The sequence below is a fragment of the Cephus cinctus genome, unplaced genomic scaffold (assembly GCF_000341935.2).
Source record: "Cephus cinctus unplaced genomic scaffold, Ccin1 Ccin1_scaffold0225, whole genome shotgun sequence".
In the NCBI taxonomy this organism is placed as follows: domain Eukaryota; kingdom Metazoa; phylum Arthropoda; class Insecta; order Hymenoptera; family Cephidae; genus Cephus; species Cephus cinctus.
In genome coordinates, this window is record NW_014332941.1 from 240,006 (window position 1) to 260,003 (window position 19,998).

Sequence of the window (19,998 nt, forward strand, 5' to 3'; positions counted from 1 at the left end):
AAAGAATTTTAAAGTCCTCTAATAATAGCCACTTCCTGTTTAGGATTCAGACAGCTGCTTTAGATTGTGAGTCCTTCGTTGGATCTAGATTCTAGCAGCTGAATTTCTATTGTGTGAATAGAAAGAGCTTTTGGCAATGGTGCTTTATGCATTCCTAAAGACGTTACGGGGTCTTCCAGAGGAGCTACGCTTTTCCGAAATTTCATCTCTGTACCATCATTACCCCAACCATACAGAGTCCATTCCCAGGCGTTTCCTGCTCCTGTAGTAGTTACCCAGGCTTCTTCATCTTCACACTGTATAAAAAAAAATCGAATTATTACTATAACCATTCGCTGTTAAAGTATAATATTTTAAAATGTAATGAACCTTGAGAAAGAATATTTCTCCTGCATGGTGGAGTACGTAAATAGCAGTGGGTCCCAGTGGCATTGGCAAAGGAAGTCTTGCACAGTTCTGATAATAATGAATCTGCGGACCTTCGTGTGTTCTGCTCAAATGTTCCAATACAATCCCTGGTGTTATCATTTCGCGACATTCGCTCGAATCCGAAAGTGGACACCTGATTAGAGTATTAGATACAGATTCAGTAGATCCACCCCAGGTTGGTGTTTGAGGTACACTCAGTAGACCTGAATTACTTCTTGATCCCATGTTATACGTCATATCCGGATTAGAACTATTGGAAAATTCTCTAGGCTCTTTTAACTGTAACGAGCCAATTGGTACTCTGCTTCCTGACAGTTCGCCTGTGCTGGCCGATTTTGCACGATCGCTGAGACTGAGCTCACCTAGTCTTCGCGATACGAAGGATTGTATGTTAGCAGACTGCAAGGTATCCTGAGTGGTGGAAGATAAGTTTTCAGCAGAAGCAGCCTTGTCAAATCCTCCCAGAAGAAGTCTAGCCAGTAACTGCCTTGGCTTTGTCGAATTCTTGATATTGTTTCTGATACTGCTCGTGTCCATGTGCTTCTTTCGCTTACCGAAAAGCCATTCCCGGAGACTCCTTCCTTCCTTGTCTTCAGCGACGTTGAAAGCATCCTGGAAGACCCTGTGCATAGTGTCAGCGAGGAGGCATCTGCCTTGGCCTAGTCTCACCCTACAGATAGGACAACGTGCTGTCTTCGGTCGACATCCGACGCAGAGTATGTGACCGTGGACGCACTGCGACACTGGAGGACCTGCACTCTCTAGACAGACAGGACACTCCAGGGCACGGACTGCTCCGGATACGGCACTGGCTAATCTTCTGGCAACATCAGGAAGTGGACCTTCCAGCGCGACACCTTCCGTACCATCCTCTTGCTCTGGTACTTGCTGTGGACTTCGCCATACTTGAAGATTCACATTCTCTGTCTCTGAATTCTGAACGAGAGATGCTATTTCCTTCACGCGAAGTCCCACCAGGTCTTTACCATTTGCCTCCAGTAAACAATCACCAGATCTGTTAGCACATAATTTTTTTAAGCACTACAGTTATGTATTAATTACTGCAACTGATAATTACCTCAATCCTGATTTTTCAGCTACGCTTCCTTTCTCTACTGAACCAACCCAAGGATAGGGATCCCATTTTGATCTAGTCAAATGAAATCCGCATGGCTTTCTTTTATCATTTGAATGTTCTCCTTCACCTTCCAACCTCAGAATGATTTCTTCTCTGGACGATGTCACCAAAAAAGCAGCCTGCACTTCTTCAACCGGTGCAGTCATAGTAATCTTAACACCAGCACCCTCCGCAAGGAACTCCGAGCTGCACGATAAACTTTTCTGTAGCATTTTGTAAATAACGATCGAGCAACTATCTATGTCGTTTCCTGAAGCGACTCGCAGCACATAACTCGAAAATGATGGAGATGGTGCAAAATGGAACGCACGTCATTCGAAAGCGTTAATCGAATTTGTCATATTTTTACACTGTTGCAAACATCGCACTTAACAATTTCAACTAAATTTAGTCCAAGATATACTTATGAATGAATCGGTATGTTCTTCTCAGTTCTCAAAAGACTAATGAAGCAATGATTGAGGAAACTTACAGCAGGTATGATTTTCAAAATTTTCCAAACTATTTTTACTTCAATAGAATATTCTCCTTGAATTCCAGACGTACCTCGTTCACTTCCAATTGACTCGCTAATGAGCTAAGCTTCAGCGAAAGTAGTTTTGTCCAAGTGACTCGAGATTTTACATCTAACTGACTGAGGATTACGATGCGATTCTATCGCATGTGCGACCCAACCAGGTAAAAGTTGCTCACCTGCTTACCTTCACCCAAATATCTGCACTTGGTATTAATTCCGGCCTCACTCTCCGTTGACTTACGACTTCCTACCATTGACGAAGTACTTCTAACATATGTTGCACAAGTAATAGATCCGTGTCTGTAATGTCAACAGAAATCAAGGCTCTAATCTTAATCTTGCTTCGTTCCTAAGGCATTCTATTATTTTATTACAGCAGGCAATCGCGCTGAATGAAATGTCTTATTAAGAGACCTCTATTTTAATATTAGGATTGATTAAGATAAAATCACAGTGAAATATTTAAAATAGTATATTATAGTTCTACAGTTTCTTTTGATAGCTCAGGATATATATATATATTTTTTTTTATGTGTATATCCTTAAATAATAATTACAATATATTCTGGATAATCGTTGGGTTTCAGTGTATATTCATATTGGGTATAAATAAAGATGAAGAACAATGATTAATCGATATGTAGGAGGCAAGAATATGATAAGTCCAAATGGATTGAAAGGGGTGTATATATATATGTGTATATAATGTTTCAGATTTCTTAAAAGGACTATACTCTTGCGTGATTAGTTAAATCATTTTGTTATAGATGGATATAAATAGATGCAGGATTAAAATACTGTAACGCTAATATGAATTGATATAGGTGTATTAAATTGTTTTGTAAGTCGCAAGAGCGAAGTACAAAAAATATCTCCGTTATAACTTACCAAAAAATTGCGATTAAAATATTTACTGAGTCTGGAAGAACGTGCGCGCGTGTTCAAAAAAAGAAAACCCCAACAGAGGGTATTAAAATAATTATATACATTCGCCCTCATTTAAAATTATCTCTTTCGATTTACAAAGTTCGAGAATCGCTTCATTTTGCCTTTGATGAACTATTGATAAAGAATATTCAAACACTGACTCAGCGTATAAAGAGTAGCATGGGCAGTGGCTTTGAGGACCAATAAGTCCGGGTCTAAGTTAAGATTAGAATTTTCTATGGACTGAGCCAGAGCAAGATTGTGTTTCTCCACTTTGCTCAATTGCTCTCGACAATTGGCAAATGCATCGAGCACTTCCAGCTTAGCAACAGGACTTCTTGTAGGATTGGCAGAATGTTCTCGTGGAGGTAATGGAGGATGGCTACTTGCAATTGCTCTCGTATACATTTCTGTGACAGCTCGTAGCTTGTCCACCCATTCCTGACGTGCTCTTGCATCTGTTGCTCTCAGTTTTATCATTTCACCTACAGGATCAATCATAATTGAATTCATGTACAATACCTTATGTCACACTCTAATATGTTATAGTTACCCGTGGCAGAGTTTACTGTGAAGGTGTTAGAATCTTCATCACTTGGTGCAATTACTGCACCCACAAGATATATGGAACAGCGGGGTCTTTGATTTTTTTCAGACTCACTAAGAAAGTAGTGAAGTTCACCGGTTTCTGGGCTCAGGATGAACCAACGGTATTGCCAGCCTTTCATGGCATTCGTATATTTATGAAGCAAACCCTCGTAAGGGTGCATTATTTGTGCATTCATCATTTACTGTTTAATACTTCCTTTCGACCTTCTTTTATTTTAAGTCTAAATTCGTTACTTTCACTGAAGTGTCATCTGTACTGACACCTCTTTAGAGAGGTTAGATACACTCTCTAATTAGGTTAGGTTAGGCTAATCACTTGATGACATGCGTACTTAAGAATCATATACATATGTATACATTTTGATTTTCAAATAACCCCGGGAAGAGGATTGTTTAGACATACGGAACTTTTTCATTTGAACAATAATTTTTATTCTTATTACACGACTTAAGGTCTAGTCTTTGATACTTAAAAGCTTTGGTTTCGAAAAATAGTATCCACAGAATGAATCTTATTAACATATTTAGTTAGCTGTAGCAATTGACTTACTAAAATAAACATGATTTTACCACATAAGATTAAAATTAAAATTAAAGTACGAAATTAACCTTTGATCCTTGTCAATTTAGTAATGCATATACTGTCGAATAAAATTAACGTAAGTACATATAACTTTGATTTTTAACAAATATAAATTCTTATTGCTTAAAATATAGAAACTTTTATATATGTATACATATCTATTGAATTTCAACTAATCAGATAATCATTGTATATTCTAAACGATGTTTCATAATCTCTCTGATAAACTAAGCAAAAATTACTGAGCAATTCGAATTAAAAGTAAAATCCCAAGAAATACTTCTTCGTCACGTAATATTTTTAAGACTTTAATAATCCTTCTGTAATCAAAATGGCGCGTACGGTAGGCAGCTCTACCTCGTATTCCCCAGGTGCTGATTTCTTTATTATCTTTATTGTGGCTTGAGTATTCTCCTGCACTAAAGACTGGACCCTTGCGGCCACGTTCGGCGGAAGTTCGTCTTTACCTGGTGGGCACAAATCTGCAAAAAGGAAAAAAAGAAAATAATTTATAAGATTCGACAAGCTCACGTTTCCACGTTGATGTTAAATATGTTAATATGAAGAAGAATACGAACTGGTCACGGTGCAAATATTGATCAACGCCGGTGGCGTCATGAAGTCCTTAACCATAGGTCTTATATTCTTGTGTTCTACATACTCTGAATTTCCAAAGTCAACGTAAAACACTAAAATGGTGTTGGGAGTTACTAATGGATCGACGCACAACGCACGATACCAATTGTTATCGTACATTGCAAGGCACAGTTCATTTTTACGAGGAATGTACGGCTCTTGTACTGCTTGACAATGTGCATTCATCTGTATACGAAATTTATGTTTGTCAACTAACAAACCCAAAACGTTTAAATTACTTACTGGAATTACACTTACCAAGGGTGTTAAAACTTTAACTATATGTACTATGGCTTGTTCGTCTGGTGCACATACCAGATAACAAATTCCAACTTGCTTAACGCTAACCACCTCAGCTATTATGGTATCACCGATTGCGCCCAAATTAGTGACGTCCAAGTCATTTTCCATAAAGATCACCTTGTCTTTGGTACCGTAACAATTTTGATAGAAGAATTTTATCTCATTGAAATTAAGTGAATCAGAAATACGTGAAAAGATATATGATTAGGTAAAATATAAATAATTCAATGTACCTTCTTCTTTGGCTGGTTTCTTATGAGAGGGTGTTAGCATTTCCTTTACTTCATCATTGACACTCGTGCCATCTGGCAGATGCAGAACGACGCCATCCGTAGAAGGTATACCATCGAATGTGCACATTAATCCAATTTCGGTAATCATTAGATTATTTAATAATTCGTGCACTTCTTTTGTCATCGCCACATCTCTTGGTACATCCTTGAGAGTCATTTTGGTACAACCAGCTGGTTCCTAAAATCAGGTAATTTAATGAAACTTAATCGCGTACCTGATGATTAAGAGTTGGATAATTACTTAAAGATTTGTTCCACGGTTAAAAATTCATACATACCCTTTTCAAGTCATCCCTCAATACTTTAAGATTCCCCAAAGTGGTGTATTCACGATTTCCGAAATCGACATAGACAACACCAATTTTGTCACCTTGGATCTTTTGTACCATAGCACGGTAATAATTTTCATCTGCGAACTTAGAGCTGACCATTTGTCCAAGAACCGGTATTTCTGTCAATGGTTGTGCTGAACGAAAGGGAATTAAAGATATAAGTTCTGCAATCATCAATTATTATTATTCTACAGATCTATTCACCAGTCTGAGCATCTTTATTGACATCTAATTTTAGTCGTTTCATACGTTCCATTTCCTCAGGAACTAAGCTACACGCATGGAAGTTGTAATGACTAACAACGGCGGATAAATAAACCTGGAATGAAGTGTTGATAATGACCTCTATTAAATAAAAGCAATCGATATCACTGATAAATGATAGAATAGACGGTCGTTACCTCTGATCCACTTTTCAAAGGAGCATTTAATATTCCCATCTGTTCTGGAACAGCGACCCATTCAGTTATCAATGCCTTGACCGGTTCAACGTCCTGTATGGATATCTCCACTTCTGTTTTCTCGCCATTTTTATTGACGTTAATGACCTCGATACGGTAACTCTCCCCCACCTTAAGGTTGAGAAACGCACTGTCATTTTTAGTAATAAAGAATTGCTAGTCCACATAATTCAAATGTTTCAAAACATTTCACCTCGAATGGAGTCTTTCGTTCTACCAACTTGCATTGGACCCCGAAGGTGACTTGATCAATGAATTCTTCAGGAAGACGATAAACTTTTGGGACGGTCATCACTTTGGCCTCATCGACAGAAAGGACTCTGACAGATGATCCTGGTACCAACACACGTCCACGGAACCACTCATCGTCGTCCCGGTTGGCACAAACAAGATCATCGACTTCAGGACTAAAATGATAATCTTTTATGATAATATCCATACTCTTGATTAAAAACGAAGAAAGGAAGATCTTACCGATAATTGGAATCCTCTTGTAATGTAACACAACGTTCACTCAACTTTAACATGACGTTTTCAAAAACTTGTCCGAAACGTTCAATGAGCATTGTTGCAGATTGAATGGCAGTGCTCGTCTCGGCGACAAATTGAATGACGCCTGTTTCATTAGCACGGAGTTCATTAACAATACTCTTGAACTTTGGTTTTATATTGCCCTGTTTCATTGGAGGTTTTTCGATAACGGATTCTTGCTGGTTTACCACAATAGGATCATCCGGTTTGACTTCGACGATAATAGCATCCTGAGCTTGATCTTCGCTTCTCATAGCACCAGATACTGGCTTCACGGATATCACACTGCCTGGACCAAGACTCTTGTACCACGCAGGTGAGTCAGAATGGATGGAAATCTTTTCTGAGAGACCAGGAACATTTATATATTTTTTCATTGCACGTAAATCAGTGCTCTCTTTTTCGTATTCATATCCGTAATCAATGCACAATGATTTAAAAGGTTTTAAAGATTGCACAGTTACTCTGTACCATTTGCTATCGTAAAGTGCTGCGTACATGTTCCCAACAATTGGCTGCATATACGGCCAAGTGCTAGCGTGACTATTCAAATGCGCTGTGATATTCTCTAGTTTTTCAGTATCACTCAGTTTTTGCACCCAATATAGACCACCGTCACTCGGCAGGGATCTTGTGATTTTGATTTCATTGAATACGTCCTTCGGGAGGAATTGAATCCTTCTTTTGAAGGACAAGTCAAAATCAGAGACATTATTAACGATAGACTTTGCTTCTGGTCGAGAATCATTCTGGTTGCTTATTCCATTTTGTCGTGGACGCGTCGGTTCAAACAATTGAGTCGGGTGATTAAATTGCGGTTGTGAACCAGGTAACTTGTTCTGCGTTCTCAAATTGTTATTAAAGGGAATTTTCGCGCAAGTCCTAGTTTTCTTAATAGCACCATTACTGTTTTGTAAATCAACAGCAGCTATTGTCTCCTGTGAGGAAGAAGCAACAGCTGGTTGCGTCGTTTTTACTGTTATCTTGTCGTGTGATTCATGAATTTCGTTGCTGCTCTTTGATAATACTTGTGATTCCGTCGGCGTACGATTACTCTGATCACCAGCCGGTCCTGCTGACGATGCAAGTTGTTTAGTATGCATATTATCGAGATTCTCATTTCGTGTAACCCTCTCGCAGGATGCAGTGGCATTGAGTGTAGATTCTCTCTTTGGTCGTCGAAGAGTAAATAGACCCTTGCTAGAAGTTTCCTGCTTGGAAACTGGAATATCGTCGCTACTCGACCGTGAGATAGAACTAGAGTCAACACACCTTGTCAAAGGTCTATAAAAAAAGAAATATAATGTAAAAATCTAATATAAACGACTTTAACCCGGGAGGTGTCTGATACATCTCAACTTAATGCCCTTCAAATAGAGAACAAATTTGGTGTGATCATTCCCGAGTTAATAATTAACAAATACTTTTGTGAAAAGGATAAATAAAATATACTAACGGCATGGCTTGACAATCATTTCTATGACGAAGCCAATCAGATCTTTGGCATTCTTTGCTACAGTAAAATGCACCGCAACGACCGCAGTTCGTTTTGCTTGGCTTTGCACAGTATTCGCAATTGCCTATATCATCCTTCAAGTTGTTGATGCCATACTCGTATGCCTCCTACATATTATATTATTTACATTCTTGGTCAAGATTATACATATATTTAAATTCAATGTGATATTTAAAAAAAAAAAATTAACTCAACCTACAGCAATACGTTTCTCATATAATTTATCAATATCTTCGTTTTTTCGTGTACGAGGTTTTGGCAATTCATAAGCAGTATAACCACGACCCATTCGAACGTGTCTTCTTCCATCAATCGTTGTTAAAACGTGACCTCTGACAGAAACAAAAAAAAAACATTAAAACTTCCACAAACGTAAAAAGTCTGTTCAAGTTTTTTCCTTAACACACCTGCTCCACATGATATTTGTATCATTAAAAGGATCCACATCATCATATGGATTATACATAGACGGATCAACATACGGTGGATAGAGTGGCTCGTTATCTGAATTATAATCAGTAACATAATGTTGTGGTAGTGGTACTGGTTTTGGAACATATCCAGATATCAATTTACCACGTCCCAGGGAAATATACCTACATTAAAAAATATTTCATTATTTAATATATACAATTTTTTTTATACACAGAACATTAATTAGTTCTACTTACTCTGGTTTGTTGTTGTATCTAGGATCTTGATAGGTTTCAGGGTTTACAACAAGATTGGCATTTTCAATATCATTTCTAAATTGTCGTATCGGTGCACTTTCTCTTTTTTTAGTAAAGGAAACATTCATGTACAATGGAGGTTTTTCATTTAGATGTATTAAGGCTTTATAAGCTTCTGCATAGGTTTTATAAGATACAAAAGCATAGTCTGCTTCACTAGGACATAATAATGCACTGACTTCTCCGTAGTCATTAAAAATTGCTTTAATGCCATCCTGGAAATATGAATAAAATTTAACAGAATATTAGCAAAGGGTCCAAAACATTTTTCAAAAATATACCTCTTGTAATTCAGCTGGCAAATTGTTCACAAACAATTTGAATCCTTGTTCAGTCATTCTAAGTATATAGAAAAAAATTAGTCCTCTAAATTGTTTAAAAAATTATACATCGAATTGATTTTTCTACTTACTTATATAATAAGATAATTAGTCTTCTAAATTGTGTAAAAAATTATATATCAAACTGAGATTTCTACTTGCTTTTTAGATCCTAAGACCACGCGGGGTACTACTGGATTGTAAATCGTTATTTCGATTCTTTTAATGTATCTTATTGCGGGCAGAATATTTTCTTAGTAGACTATAACGAATGATAACTTCGTTAGAGTTCAGGTTTCTAAACACGTGCCTTGACGCTGACTACACTATTCATCTAAACTACCGCGATCTCATGAACAAAGAAACGGCTGAATGTTGCCACATTTTATAGTAAGTAAAAGTACTCACAGAATACTCTCGCGTAATTCAAAATATCATTTATTGTATAATTGATATGCATAAACCACTTGGCTATCTAAATATAGGGTATATGAACAATAAATAATGAGGAATCTTAAAATCACCACAGAAGCTGATCACGACCATTAAGACAAAACTCAAAATTTAATCAAAGAAGCAGCGTTTGCATTTGCGCAGAACTTGAAACTCGATAGATTGGCTAGTCAATTGCGATCAAATATACAACTGTTTTTAAGCTGGCAAGTAATAAGGATATAATGTAAAACAATATTTTTCTTCAATAATGCACTACTACCTTTTCCCTATTTAAATTTCCATTAAATTAAATGATTTTCTAAATTTCTGATTCTTTGTGTAAAACACGTCAACTGGACCTATATTAGTGTATATTATGTTAAAAATACAAAAAAACAAACTTACACACAACTTCAATTTGTTATAAAATAATATCGTTAATATTAAAGACAAAAATATAAAGTGTAGATTTTTTGTTCTTGTATACAGGTCTGGGCATTTACCTATCCTCACCACGTTGTAGCTTGTAACTGCTTGTAACCGTAACGTGGACGGTTTTGCCCGCAAGCACTAGTGTCGAAGAAGCCAGCTGAAACAGCGCATGCGCATCCGTAAATTCACTGCACCCTCTTATCGCCGATTCAAAAGGAAAGTTACACAAAAAACCGATGCGATGCCAATTAAATAAAATTTTCATAAGTTAGACAAATAAAGAATTGATGATTTAAAAAACTAAAGTTAAATGGACCAGTTCACCTAAAAGTCATGAAAATTGAATGATGGTATAATTGTGTATTAACTGAAAACTTTTAACTTGAAAATACCTCTCGACAAGTACAAAAAGTGAAATATCTGCATGATATAATTTTTTTCCTAGCTAAGTTCAATAGTTAAATATTTTCTCTCTTTTGCACTTGTTGAATTTGTGTTGCATCACTATATGAAATTGGTTCCACAAGGTCCAATTCTCTTTATAAAAAGACTTTCTCCGGTTTGACTGTAGGAATTTTCAATGAAAAATTTTTCACTGGAGATATACTAACGTATACAGTCCATTTTTGCTTGTGTAGTAACTTTGTAGTAACTCCTGTGAGATTTTTAAATGCAAATTCCTACCATTGTGATTCAAGCAGGCATGATGCACTTTCTGGTCATTGTTGCTTCTTTCAATTCCAATCACGGTATATTACACATTACGAACAAAGCTGCAGGTTACGTATTTAAGAAAGAGATAATTGCGCACGCGTAGTGCTACCACGTATAGGCTCTTTCAACACTAACGCCTCTTGGGGTAGTGGCCACCTTATGGTTACGCGTTTTTCGCCTAAGTGCCCAGATCTGTATACAAGACCGTGATTCACATTATTACTTAGCACCATCTGGCGACGTGAAATCCATTTAATAAGCAAATTTTCAATGTAATGTTTATAAATCCTCTTTTTCGAACGAGCTCGGAGCTAATGCATTTTTGAAAACATCTTCCCAAAGATGAGCATCGCATGTCCTTTAAATCGAGTTTGATTCTCAATATTCAGAGCATCTTTTCCGGCAGCGACTGCGCACAAGGAATTCTGCGCGAGCGGCCGTCGTTTTCCGTTTCCATTTTATTATTTCTTCGTTCCGCTGACCCCAAGTGCCCACAGTTCTCCTTGGAGCACCTCGCATCACTTGTACACACCTGGAAAGGAGCTGTTCTACGGTTGTACGTGCATTCAAGTAAGTAATCACAAAAGAATATAAACATTTTCCACAGATCCTAGTATTTTGGAGAAGCAGCCTATTGAAACTTTACGAATACTGAAAGTTCTGGGACTTCGGCCATCGTGGTTTCCGAGCGCAACCTTAACCTTAGCAGAAGCGAGCCTAATTGCGCGCCTGTTTCCTCAAACTCTATAAAAGTCTGTCGATTGAATAAGACCAAGAGCCTTAGTTCTAACATCGTGTTACAGGTACATGTAACGTGTTACGCTTTTTCCAAAGGTGAAAGTTTTCCAGCATTTAAGGTCAAGTGTCAGTACCATCAATTTGCACGCCGTTGGGTATTAGATACCGCTAATGCGCGACTCCTTTGGTCCAATACGTATTTTACATGACTTGTCTAACTGCATGTTTGGGACAAGATCAATTTTGCAATTGTTAAGATCTGGTTTTTATGTAACCCCTCGAAATTTTACACATCTTATTAAATTCTTATTGGATACTGTAATTTTTGATATTTACGCGTCCGTTTTCAATTTTTTGGGTTTTTTTTTGTTATGGTGATTGAAGTGAATACATAAGATTTAGTTAACGAGGAAAACTTGCTACATAATATTGATTGACTTTTTAATTGATAAAACTATATTTAATTATCTCTTAGGCAAAGAAGCAGTATTTTTATTGTCAAGTATCGCTAACTTCTATTTTACTCCAAAATCTATTTCTCTACGACATTTTAGTTACGGTTTAATTCATCTTACAACCAATAGCACAAGGCCACAAGTTTGTTATACATAAAGCCTAGTCTTGATCATGGTATAACACTTTCATTGTTTGAAAATTATAGAAAATGTCAATGAATTGTAATTTTGTATTTGTTTTTGGTATTTCAGAAGGGTGTTGTATGAGTCAAAAAATAGAAAAGCCAGTGTTGTCAGGTCAACGTATAAAGACCAGAAAAAGAGGTACTTATTAAGAAATAATTATTACATAGATATTTATGGTGCAATTTTTCAAAACACTAATTAAAAACAAATAAATTCACCACCATACTAGATGAAAAAGAGAAGTATGACCCGACTGGCTTTCGAGATGCCGTTTTGCTTGGCCTGGAGAAGGCTAGTAACGACCTAGAAGCAATCTCCAAGTATTTGGATACGGCTGGTTCCAAATTGGACTACCGTCGGTATGGAGAGGCCCTTTTTGACATTTTAATTGCCGGTGGCCTCTTGGTGCCAGGTGGCTCCATTGCCCAAGATGGAGATAAACCAGTCAAAACTACCGCTTGCGTATTTGAACAACCTGAGGATATGGACTCAATGAAAAATTTTGAGCAGGTAAATACTCTCTTGTCCTGCCCTAGCTGTGTCTCAAGCAGTCTAGAATTAAACTGATGCTTGACATTGTGTAAAACAGGTCTTCATCAAGTTGATGCGTCGATACAAATACTTGGAGAAGATGTTTGAAGAAGAGATGAAGAAAGTGCTAGTTTTCATGAAAGGATTTACGCCAAAGGAAAGGATCAAGTTAGCACGAATGACAGCTCTATGGATCTCAAACGGCTCGGTCCCGCCAACTGTCCTATCCGTTTTAATTAACGAACACCTTGTTAAAGATAATCTGGCCCTGGATTTCTTAATGGAAGTCTTTGTTACTTGGAAGCAGGAGAAGGGATTACCCAGTCTTATGACAGCTTTGAAACGTGGTGGTATTGAAGGAAGGTAATATGCGATTTGAGTAAAACTACTTGTCACATCGAGCATCCTTTAGTTTTATCATTTACAAACAAAAATATTAACCGGTAACAATACCCACGTAATAGGTTAATGGAATTCGTCCCACCTAACAAGAGGACAGAGGAGTATTTCCGCTCGATTTTTGAAGCAATCGGTTTGGCTGACATTGTCAAATTGCACAAAGCCCAAGCCAGCCAAGAGGCTAAGCGCGATCTGCAACAACTTCTTCTGGATGATCTAGCAGATAATCGACCTATCAAAGATATCGTGCTCGACCTTAAGGAAATGGCCCAGCGGAATGGCATTCCTGAACATGAAGTCATCGGCCTTGTTAGTATTTTAATGGTTAAAATGGGAACTCCCGAGGAAATCCCTTCGACTCTTATTTATATACATTTCATTTTGCAGATTTGGGGAGTAGTTATGGGCCAAGCTGAATGGAACAAGAAGGAAGAACTTGTTGCCGAGCAAGCTTTGAAACACTTAAAGATCTACACTCCGCTATTTGGTGCTTTTACATCAACTGCCAGATCTGAACTCGCCCTCATCCTAAAGGTCCAGGAATTCTGCTACGAGAACATGAACTTTATGAAAGTCTTCCAGAAGATTGTCTTGCTCTTCTATAAAAGTACGTATTTACTTTAAAACATTTAACCAGCGGAATTGAAGATATTAATTGATTACTTTTTGTTGCAGCGGATGTTGTGTCGGAGGAAGTGATCTTGAAGTGGTACAAGGAGGGGCACTCTGTAAAGGGGAAAATGCTCTTTTTGGACCAAATGAAAAAATTCATTGAGTGGCTGCAGAACGCCGAGGAGGAATCGGAATCCGGAGAGGAAGAGGATTAAAATTATCAAGGTAAACGGATGAAGATTGAAACTGACGTTTGTTCAGGTAGTAAAAGATTTCGGGATATTAAAGGAAAATACGAATGCAAACTGTTTGATTCTAGATACATTCAAACAACATTGCCAGAACACACTACGTCAGTATTCTGTCGAAAATTTTGAAGCTCTCAAGCAGAAAGCGATCTAATCTGTAAAAATCGGTGTAGGGGTTTTTCGAAACGAAATAAAAAGCAAAAAATACAAACGGAAAACTTAGAATCAGTACGGGACACAATGTGTCAGGACAGGTACAGGAAAAATTTATGGTCAAATTGTTAATAAAAAAGGATCGAAATGACTAACAACCAATTAGCACGGGAGATGAATTGTAATGTCTCTAAATTGTATTACTTTAAGAAAAAATATTTTGTGTTACATTTTTATAACTCCGCTACAAAATATATACAGAATAACAAAAAAAAAATTATTATAAAAACGAACTTTATCCCTGTGTACGTACAACTTTCGGAACCCTGTCTTACTTTGTACGATAATTGTATTAGTTTGTAGAAAATATACTGTCAGGTGATGTTTAACTCTTGCAGTTTTCATCAGAATCATTCCGCATTTATTCCTCGACGAGTGAACAGATCTACTTCTCAATCTTCATAAATCTATTCACTCTGTCGCACAATTAACCTTTATTAACAATATGCTTTTGTCGTCAATAAAATCTCAAGTCATATTTTTCTTATTCAATTTATTTTTGGTTTATATTTGTAAGTTCGCGTGTCAGCAATCGGTTGTTTCTCTATAATCGTTTTACCCTTCATGTATGGGACGAGTTTCGAGGGCACTTTAATATTACCATCTTTGGTCTGATGCGTTTCACAAATTGCTATTAACATTCGTGGTATCGCACACGCGGTTCCGTTAAGCGTATGCACGTGCATTGTTTCACCATTTTTTGTTTTGTATTTAATATTTAAACGCCTCGATTGATAATCAGTACAATTGCTGCAACTGGACAGTTCACCAAATATTCCTCGTCCTGGCATCCAGCCCTCGATATCTAGTTTCCTACAACCATAAATATTATGTATTATAAAATAAACCAGTGTAGAAAATATGCTATACCTGTACGCTGGAGCTCCTAGTTCATATGGTGGCATATCCAACACTTTAAAGTGCAAGTTCAAATCAGTAAACATATCCTCCTGAATGGACTGTATCTCGGATAAGAAATCTGAGGATTTCTCTTGTTCGGAACAGGCGAACATTTCAACCTTTGTAAATTGATGAACTCTAGAATTAATAAGTTTACATATTTTAGAAATGCGGTAAATGACAACTATAGTTTTTAAGATTACCTATATATTCCTCTCTCCTCGGCTGCTTTTGATGTCTCTGCTCTGAAGCATCTACTCACTGCTGCTAATTTTAGGGGTAACTTTTCTTGTGACAGAACAGTATTAGTTAGCTTATTTGCTAAAGACATTTCAGCCGTACCAGAAAGACCCAATTTATCTCCATAACATGGATCTAGGGTATAGACTAAGGTTCTTTCATTATTAACGATCAGGCCACATCGTTCTATAACTGCTGTAGGCAGAATATCAGGTACGGATACAAGTTTGAAACCAGACACCATTAATTTTCTTATGCTGTAATGAATTAAGGCTTGTTCCAGTTCTGCTAAATCTCCTAATAATATGTAACTTTTGTGTCCTGCAAAAGGTCCTAAATTTTCAGTTCTTAACAATTTGAGCTTTCCTGCAAGTACTGAGAATTCCTGTGGTTTGAAGTCAAACTTTCTTTCCGATCCAGAGATTTTCAGTATCTGAGGTTCGTCACCATATTCCAACACCTGGGGATCTGTGCAGTTTGGAATTTTGCTCAATTCTAAAAGGAGCTCGTTCTTTGAATCTAACTTCTTAGAAAGTTCAAGAACTTTATCTATATCACCAACACCCTTTCTTTTCATGATATTGTTAAGAATTGCATCTCTGTTTTTCTCATTACACAAATATTCAATATTATACTCAGGCTCTGGCATACAATGTTTTGAGATAATCAATGAAGCAGCCTTTGTCTGAAAATGAAAATCATATTTAAAATGAAGTAATAATCATAAAGTACTCAGCAAATATTCATATTCATGAAAACAGTGGTGACAGGGAGGTTAGATTCACTAACTTACCTGAACTTGAGTGGAGAATCTCTTTATTAGAGAGAAAGCAAATAATTTAGGTCTAAGATTCATGATATAACACATCTATTGTTGTATGCAAGAATGCAATTCTGTTACTGTTCAAGATACAGTAAAACAAATGTGTCTCGAGGATGCAACTGCATGATCAGTATCACGGCAGACTGCAGTGTTTTACTTGAAAAATCTGTTTTTGGAACTTTATACAGATTTTGCCTCATTCTATTCGTAAAATACAAAATTGTTAAGAAGATTAAAAATTCGTTATTAAAGTGGATCGAATATTTGATGATGATGGAATTTGAACACGTAATATGTGTATTACGTTACATTACCAACATGACTGAGATAATTTGATATGAATAAAGGGTGACAAGAAAACGTTTATTTATCTCTCATGGCTGGCATTCCATCTGGGATAGTTTACTAGCAGAAGACAAAACGATACATCCCACCAGGATGATTCATATGGAATGCATATACTAGGAGTTGTTCATATTTGACAAGGCTCGTCCTATCTACTTGTATCTTCCAGTTGTTGAAAATCACTTATATTGACTGACTACTCCTTGTCAAGAGAAATCCGGCGAGTCCTGGAGAGTTCAGAGAAGATGAACAAGGTAGACTTAAAAGTTGTCATGCTAGGACATGAAGCTGTGGGAAAGACAAGCTTGCTGGAGCGGTTTGTAAATGACAGATTCAACGAACATTTGTCTTATCAGAATGTAAGCGAGTATAAACTCGACAGTCATACTTTTAACTGAAATAATATTACATAAAAGAAAAATGTAAAGTGGATAGAATGATTGGCAATTATTTATGTAATTCAGTACAATGAAACTTTATTAAATTAAGGTGTTCTAATACAAAAATGATGGAACAATGAAAATGCAATTTACATTAAGAATTCTTGGTGCTTAAATAAAAAAACGCAACATTTTTAATTGTAGACCATCGGAGCTGCTTTCGCAGCTAAGCAAATGGAGGTTGGTGGTAGAAAGTTTGTACTCGGTATATGGGATACTGCTGGTAGTGAAAGGTAAATTATTCCTATTGACTGTAAACTTTATGTGTATGATTCATATGATTACTTTGCTAATACACTTGTATGTAGATATGAAGCAATGGTGAAAATGTATTATCGTGGTGCTAAGGCTGCAATAGTTTGCTATGATGTTACCAATCTTCATTCATGGAACAAAGCTAAATTTTGGATGAGGGAATTGAGAAGTATTGAACAAGATTGTAAGGTTTACCTTTGTGCAACAAAAAAAGATGTATTGTCAGAAGATAAACAAGCTTGTCCAGATATTGAAGTAATTCAGAGATTTGCTGATGGCATACAATCCAAGTTTTTTGTAACATCTAGCAAAACAGGCGAGAATATTGGTAAGAATTATATTTATTTTTTGTGTACTTGATACTCTACATACATGTAATTCTTCTTTTTATAGCGGAACTATTTCAAGAAATCGCACAGGATTTTGTATCGAACCCAAACAACATAAAGAAATTAGAAGAAGAATCTTTCGAATTATCAACAGAACCCAGAAGATTTCGTTGTTGCTCCCTATTATAACAAAATGAAAAAACACTTGTGATGAAACTTGACTTTTATAGCAGAGTTCCTCCCTCACGTGATACTCAGTTAAGAAAAGTGATTGACAGTTGCTGTGCTCGAATAAGGACATTGTGAAAAATCAATTGAGAATCACTAATAAAAAATGGACTCATATCAACTAAAGTAGCTTAATTCGATAATTGTGGAGTTTTAAATGATCGTGGCTTCAACAACGCCTGTATTATTCAATGGTATAATTAGCTGGCTGTCAGGATTACATTACGCTTGGTAATGGTATTCGCAACTCCAGATCCCGTATTTTCAACATCGTTTCTCATTCGTGGTATGTCACATTAGTCTGAATAATTTTACTGTCATAGCGGACTAAATTATTAAATTAACAAGTATAATTGTGTCTCTGAAATACATACAGAGAAATAAGCTTTGACAATATGCACATTAAATTTCCTAATGTAGCCATCTCTGACAGTAGATTGGTCGAGCTAGACGAATGTAACTTAACACAATAGTAGAGCGATTTCGAGAAGAGGATTCCAGAGATCAATTGTAATTTTACTCCTTCACTTATGGTAAGCAATATTTTACAAATTCTTGTATTGATGTTTTAATTGTATTTTTGAGCGCAAGTTATGTATATATTTTTTGATTATAATATGTGCTTCAAATTTTACTCATCTTGTGACTAGAATTTTCAATTAGGATAGTTATCCAACTCGCGTAAACACATTGTACTTTGACAAAAAAGTATCTTTTCATTCAAATGCTATCTAGATGAAGATATGTATGGAAAAGTTATAGAACACAATTCCTTCACCCATTCATAAATACCAAAAAATAAAAAGCCACCCAAAGTGAAGCCAGAGACTCTCAGTGAAAACCCAGCAAACAATCTGAAAAAGATTTCTTGTTACTCAAGGATTCCTGGAACTTAAATTTTCTAACAAGTGCATTATTACCCTTTAAAACCAGCTTCTCGATAGACCTCCTTCAACATTGTGGATATTTTAATCTCATCTTTCATAAGTGAAGAGCATGACAACATAATTCTTGTTTTGGCCACATCAAGGGGCGTAGTGACAGCCGCAGATATTGTAACTGTTAGATATGAATCTGAATTAGTATCATGTTTTTAAATGGCAAACCATATATAATTACCCGATGCAGCACCGCAGATAGCTCCCGCCAAAGGTGTGCACTCATGAGATACGTGCCGTTTCCAGTAAAGTTTTAGATATTCCCAGAGAGGCATTTGAACAAGTGTAAAGGGCAAATCGCGCAATACAGTACTCCCATATCCTCTGTAAAGCATTCGCAAACCCATTCTAGCAGTATCCGTTAGCAACGCCTGTTTCCTTTGTTTAATTACCTCCATAGGTACCCGAATTGAGCATGCAACCTAAAGTGAATTCCACTAATTATTTTGCACTATAGACTTCCTACCATAACAACAATTTTATCTTACCAATTCACCAACGGACGCTGCTCCTGCATGTACAATCGCATGATACTGTGGTGGCGTAAGTGGCTGCAGAATTTCTTTAGTTCCATCATAGGCGATGAAAAAAAAAGCCGCTAGGAAGCAATATCAATCTATGCAGAATACACCGAATATTGTAACGGTAAAATAGGTTACCTGAAGGTGCAGATCCTATCATAACCGGTGCTACACCTCGATAGAGTTTTTTAAAACCACCAGACTCGGTGAATCCATGTTGGCTCTGTAGACGAGTCTTTAGAGTATCCAGGGGAAAGAGTAATAAGTCACATACCATACCAGCCACTCCACCTGACTAAAAGAATAATAGAAAAGTAATAAGCTCGAAGCTAATACAGAGTAAATCGTTTATAACTATGGAATCCATTATACGTACGATTAAAGATGAAAGTAAGATGTTTCTTGCCTGTTCGGCCATCGGCCCTGTTGTTTGCTCGTGAAACATACCCATTTAAACACTATACGTACATCGAATATACTGATGAAACTTTTATCATAATTGAAATGCAATAGTAGCTTCTCGACGTAGTGCAATAACCGGATGAATCGTCATCGCGAAAGTTAATGAAAATCTAGATGAAAGTGCAGAAGACTCGTGCAGACCATCGCAACGTGTTTTACGTCCTGAATTCCATTGATAACCATTGAAAACGTGAAGAATTTTAAAGATTAATGCGCGTGCTCACTTAT

The 19,998-nt window shown here is 36.7% G+C and overlaps 7 protein-coding genes across 16 annotated transcripts; 2 read left to right on the forward strand and 5 right to left on the reverse strand.

Annotated features, from left to right (window-relative positions):
- Window positions 1–30: 30 nt before the first annotated feature.
- LOC107265497 lies at window positions 31–2,452 on the reverse strand. Of its 5 annotated transcripts, none has more exons than XM_025082730.1 (4): window positions 2,269–2,452; window positions 1,508–1,753; window positions 370–1,444; window positions 31–296 (listed from the first exon to the last, which is right to left on the reverse strand). In XM_025082730.1, the coding sequence occupies exons 2-4, from the start codon at window positions 1,711–1,713 to the stop codon at window positions 60–62; spliced, it is 1,518 nt and encodes a 505-aa protein (XP_024938498.1). In that variant the 5' UTR covers window positions 1,714–1,753; window positions 2,269–2,452; the 3' UTR covers window positions 31–59. The 5 variants fall into 5 exon arrangements, with proteins under 5 accessions (XP_024938498.1, XP_015590487.1, XP_015590486.1 ...); XM_015735001.2 differs by having other exon boundaries at window positions 2,261–2,452; XM_015735000.2 differs by having other exon boundaries at window positions 2,114–2,452.
- Window positions 2,453–2,543: 91 nt separating this feature from the next.
- Window positions 2,544–3,929, reverse strand: LOC107265474 (oxysterol-binding protein-related protein 11). The gene is made up of 2 exons (XM_015734956.2): window positions 3,565–3,929; window positions 2,544–3,496 (listed from the first exon to the last, which is right to left on the reverse strand). The coding sequence occupies exons 1-2, from the start codon at window positions 3,797–3,799 to the stop codon at window positions 3,144–3,146; spliced, it is 588 nt and encodes a 195-aa protein (XP_015590442.1). The 5' UTR covers window positions 3,800–3,929; the 3' UTR covers window positions 2,544–3,143.
- A 99-nt stretch (window positions 3,930–4,028) lies between these two features.
- LOC107265461 lies at window positions 4,029–10,969 on the reverse strand. Of its 4 annotated transcripts, XM_015734933.2 has the most exons (16): window positions 10,878–10,969; window positions 10,265–10,350; window positions 9,288–9,345; window positions 8,947–9,221; window positions 8,683–8,871; window positions 8,475–8,607; window positions 8,216–8,382; window positions 6,703–8,043; window positions 6,422–6,635; window positions 6,169–6,339; window positions 5,972–6,086; window positions 5,714–5,901; window positions 5,376–5,613; window positions 5,098–5,264; window positions 4,782–5,025; window positions 4,029–4,685 (listed from the first exon to the last, which is right to left on the reverse strand). In XM_015734933.2, the coding sequence occupies exons 1-16, from the start codon at window positions 10,878–10,880 to the stop codon at window positions 4,504–4,506; spliced, it is 3,771 nt and encodes a 1,256-aa protein (XP_015590419.2). In that variant the 5' UTR covers window positions 10,881–10,969; the 3' UTR covers window positions 4,029–4,503. The 4 variants fall into 4 exon arrangements, with proteins under 4 accessions (XP_015590419.2, XP_015590416.1, XP_015590418.1 ...); XM_015734930.2 differs by lacking the exon at window positions 10,878–10,969 and having other exon boundaries at window positions 10,167–10,305; XM_015734932.2 differs by lacking the exons at window positions 10,265–10,350; window positions 10,878–10,969 and adding an exon at window positions 9,735–9,988.
- A 352-nt stretch (window positions 10,970–11,321) lies between these two features.
- LOC107265468 (protein krasavietz) lies at window positions 11,322–14,481 on the forward strand. Its single transcript, XM_015734948.2, has 8 exons — window positions 11,322–11,477; window positions 12,353–12,424; window positions 12,516–12,796; window positions 12,876–13,180; window positions 13,282–13,525; window positions 13,604–13,823; window positions 13,892–14,053; window positions 14,148–14,481. The coding sequence occupies exons 2-7, from the start codon at window positions 12,364–12,366 to the stop codon at window positions 14,041–14,043; spliced, it is 1,263 nt and encodes a 420-aa protein (XP_015590434.1). The 5' UTR covers window positions 11,322–11,477; window positions 12,353–12,363; the 3' UTR covers window positions 14,044–14,053; window positions 14,148–14,481.
- A 284-nt stretch (window positions 14,482–14,765) lies between these two features.
- On the reverse strand, window positions 14,766–16,808 carry LOC107265469 (serine--tRNA ligase, mitochondrial). Its single transcript, XM_025082733.1, has 5 exons — window positions 16,567–16,808; window positions 16,223–16,453; window positions 15,393–16,114; window positions 15,160–15,327; window positions 14,766–15,102 (listed from the first exon to the last, which is right to left on the reverse strand). Exons 2-5 carry the CDS (start codon window positions 16,295–16,297, stop codon window positions 14,778–14,780), a joined length of 1,290 nt encoding a protein of 429 aa, XP_024938501.1. The 5' UTR covers window positions 16,298–16,453; window positions 16,567–16,808; the 3' UTR covers window positions 14,766–14,777.
- Window positions 16,610–17,290, forward strand: LOC107265473 (ras-related protein Rab-24). The gene is made up of 2 exons (XM_025082751.1): window positions 16,610–16,956; window positions 17,182–17,290. Exons 1-2 carry the CDS (start codon window positions 16,843–16,845, stop codon window positions 17,272–17,274), a joined length of 207 nt encoding a protein of 68 aa, XP_024938519.1. The 5' UTR covers window positions 16,610–16,842; the 3' UTR covers window positions 17,275–17,290.
- LOC107265471 (S-adenosylmethionine mitochondrial carrier protein-like) lies at window positions 17,057–19,893 on the reverse strand. Of its 3 annotated transcripts, XM_025082736.1 has the most exons (8): window positions 19,685–19,893; window positions 19,447–19,603; window positions 19,276–19,385; window positions 18,969–19,209; window positions 18,770–18,908; window positions 18,642–18,703; window positions 17,665–17,801; window positions 17,483–17,596 (listed from the first exon to the last, which is right to left on the reverse strand). In XM_025082736.1, the coding sequence occupies exons 1-7, from the start codon at window positions 19,757–19,759 to the stop codon at window positions 17,680–17,682; spliced, it is 906 nt and encodes a 301-aa protein (XP_024938504.1). In that variant the 5' UTR covers window positions 19,760–19,893; the 3' UTR covers window positions 17,483–17,596; window positions 17,665–17,679. The 3 variants fall into 3 exon arrangements, with proteins under 3 accessions (XP_015590438.2, XP_024938505.1, XP_024938504.1); XM_015734952.2 differs by having other exon boundaries at window positions 17,057–17,801; XM_025082737.1 differs by having other exon boundaries at window positions 17,057–17,801; window positions 19,276–19,349; window positions 19,685–19,826.
- Between the last annotated feature and the right edge of the window lie 105 nt (window positions 19,894–19,998).

Coding starts and splice junctions, on each gene's coding strand:
- LOC107265497 (XM_015734999.2), bottom strand. CDS start 1,779: ATGCTACAGAAAAGTTTATCGTGCAGCTCGGAGTTCCTTGCGGAGGGT. Junction 1,445..1,507: donor GCTGAAAAATCAGGATTGAG/GTAATTATCAGT, acceptor ATGTGCTAACAG/ATCTGGTGATTGTTTACTGG. Junction 297..369: donor GAGAAATATTCTTTCTCAAG/GTTCATTACATT, acceptor TTTTTTATACAG/TGTGAAGATGAAGAAGCCTG.
- LOC107265474 (XM_015734956.2), bottom strand. CDS start 3,799: ATGATGAATGCACAAATAATGCACCCTTACGAGGGTTTGCTTCATAAA. Junction 3,497..3,564: donor CACAGTAAACTCTGCCACGG/GTAACTATAACA, acceptor TTGATCCTGTAG/GTGAAATGATAAAACTGAGA.
- LOC107265461 (XM_015734933.2), bottom strand. Junction 8,872..8,946: donor AGATACAACAACAAACCAGA/GTAAGTAGAACT, acceptor TTTTTAATGTAG/GTATATTTCCCTGGGACGTG. Junction 8,044..8,215: donor AATGATTGTCAAGCCATGCC/GTTAGTATATTT, acceptor CTTTTTTTATAG/ACCTTTGACAAGGTGTGTTG.
- LOC107265468 (XM_015734948.2), top strand. CDS start 12,364: ATGAGTCAAAAAATAGAAAAGCCAGTGTTGTCAGGTCAACGTATAAAG. Junction 13,181..13,281: donor CGTGGTGGTATTGAAGGAAG/GTAATATGCGAT, acceptor CCCACGTAATAG/GTTAATGGAATTCGTCCCAC. Junction 13,824..13,891: donor TGTCTTGCTCTTCTATAAAA/GTACGTATTTAC, acceptor TTTTTGTTGCAG/CGGATGTTGTGTCGGAGGAA.
- LOC107265469 (XM_025082733.1), bottom strand. CDS start 16,297: ATGTGTTATATCATGAATCTTAGACCTAAATTATTTGCTTTCTCTCTA. Junction 15,328..15,392: donor GAGGAGAGAGGAATATATAG/GTAATCTTAAAA, acceptor TATTAATTCTAG/AGTTCATCAATTTACAAAGG. Junction 15,103..15,159: donor CTAGGAGCTCCAGCGTACAG/GTATAGCATATT, acceptor TTATGGTTGTAG/GAAACTAGATATCGAGGGCT.
- LOC107265473 (XM_025082751.1), top strand. CDS start 16,843: ATGAACAAGGTAGACTTAAAAGTTGTCATGCTAGGACATGAAGCTGTG. Junction 16,957..17,181: donor AACATTTGTCTTATCAGAAT/GTAAGCGAGTAT, acceptor TTTTAATTGTAG/ACCATCGGAGCTGCTTTCGC.
- LOC107265471 (XM_015734952.2), bottom strand. CDS start 19,759: ATGGGTATGTTTCACGAGCAAACAACAGGGCCGATGGCCGAACAGGCA. Junction 18,909..18,968: donor TATCTGCGGTGCTGCATCGG/GTAATTATATAT, acceptor CATATCTAACAG/TTACAATATCTGCGGCTGTC. Junction 17,802..18,641: donor GGGTGGCTTTTTATTTTTTG/GTATTTATGAAT, acceptor TTGTTATAATAG/GGAGCAACAACGAAATCTTC.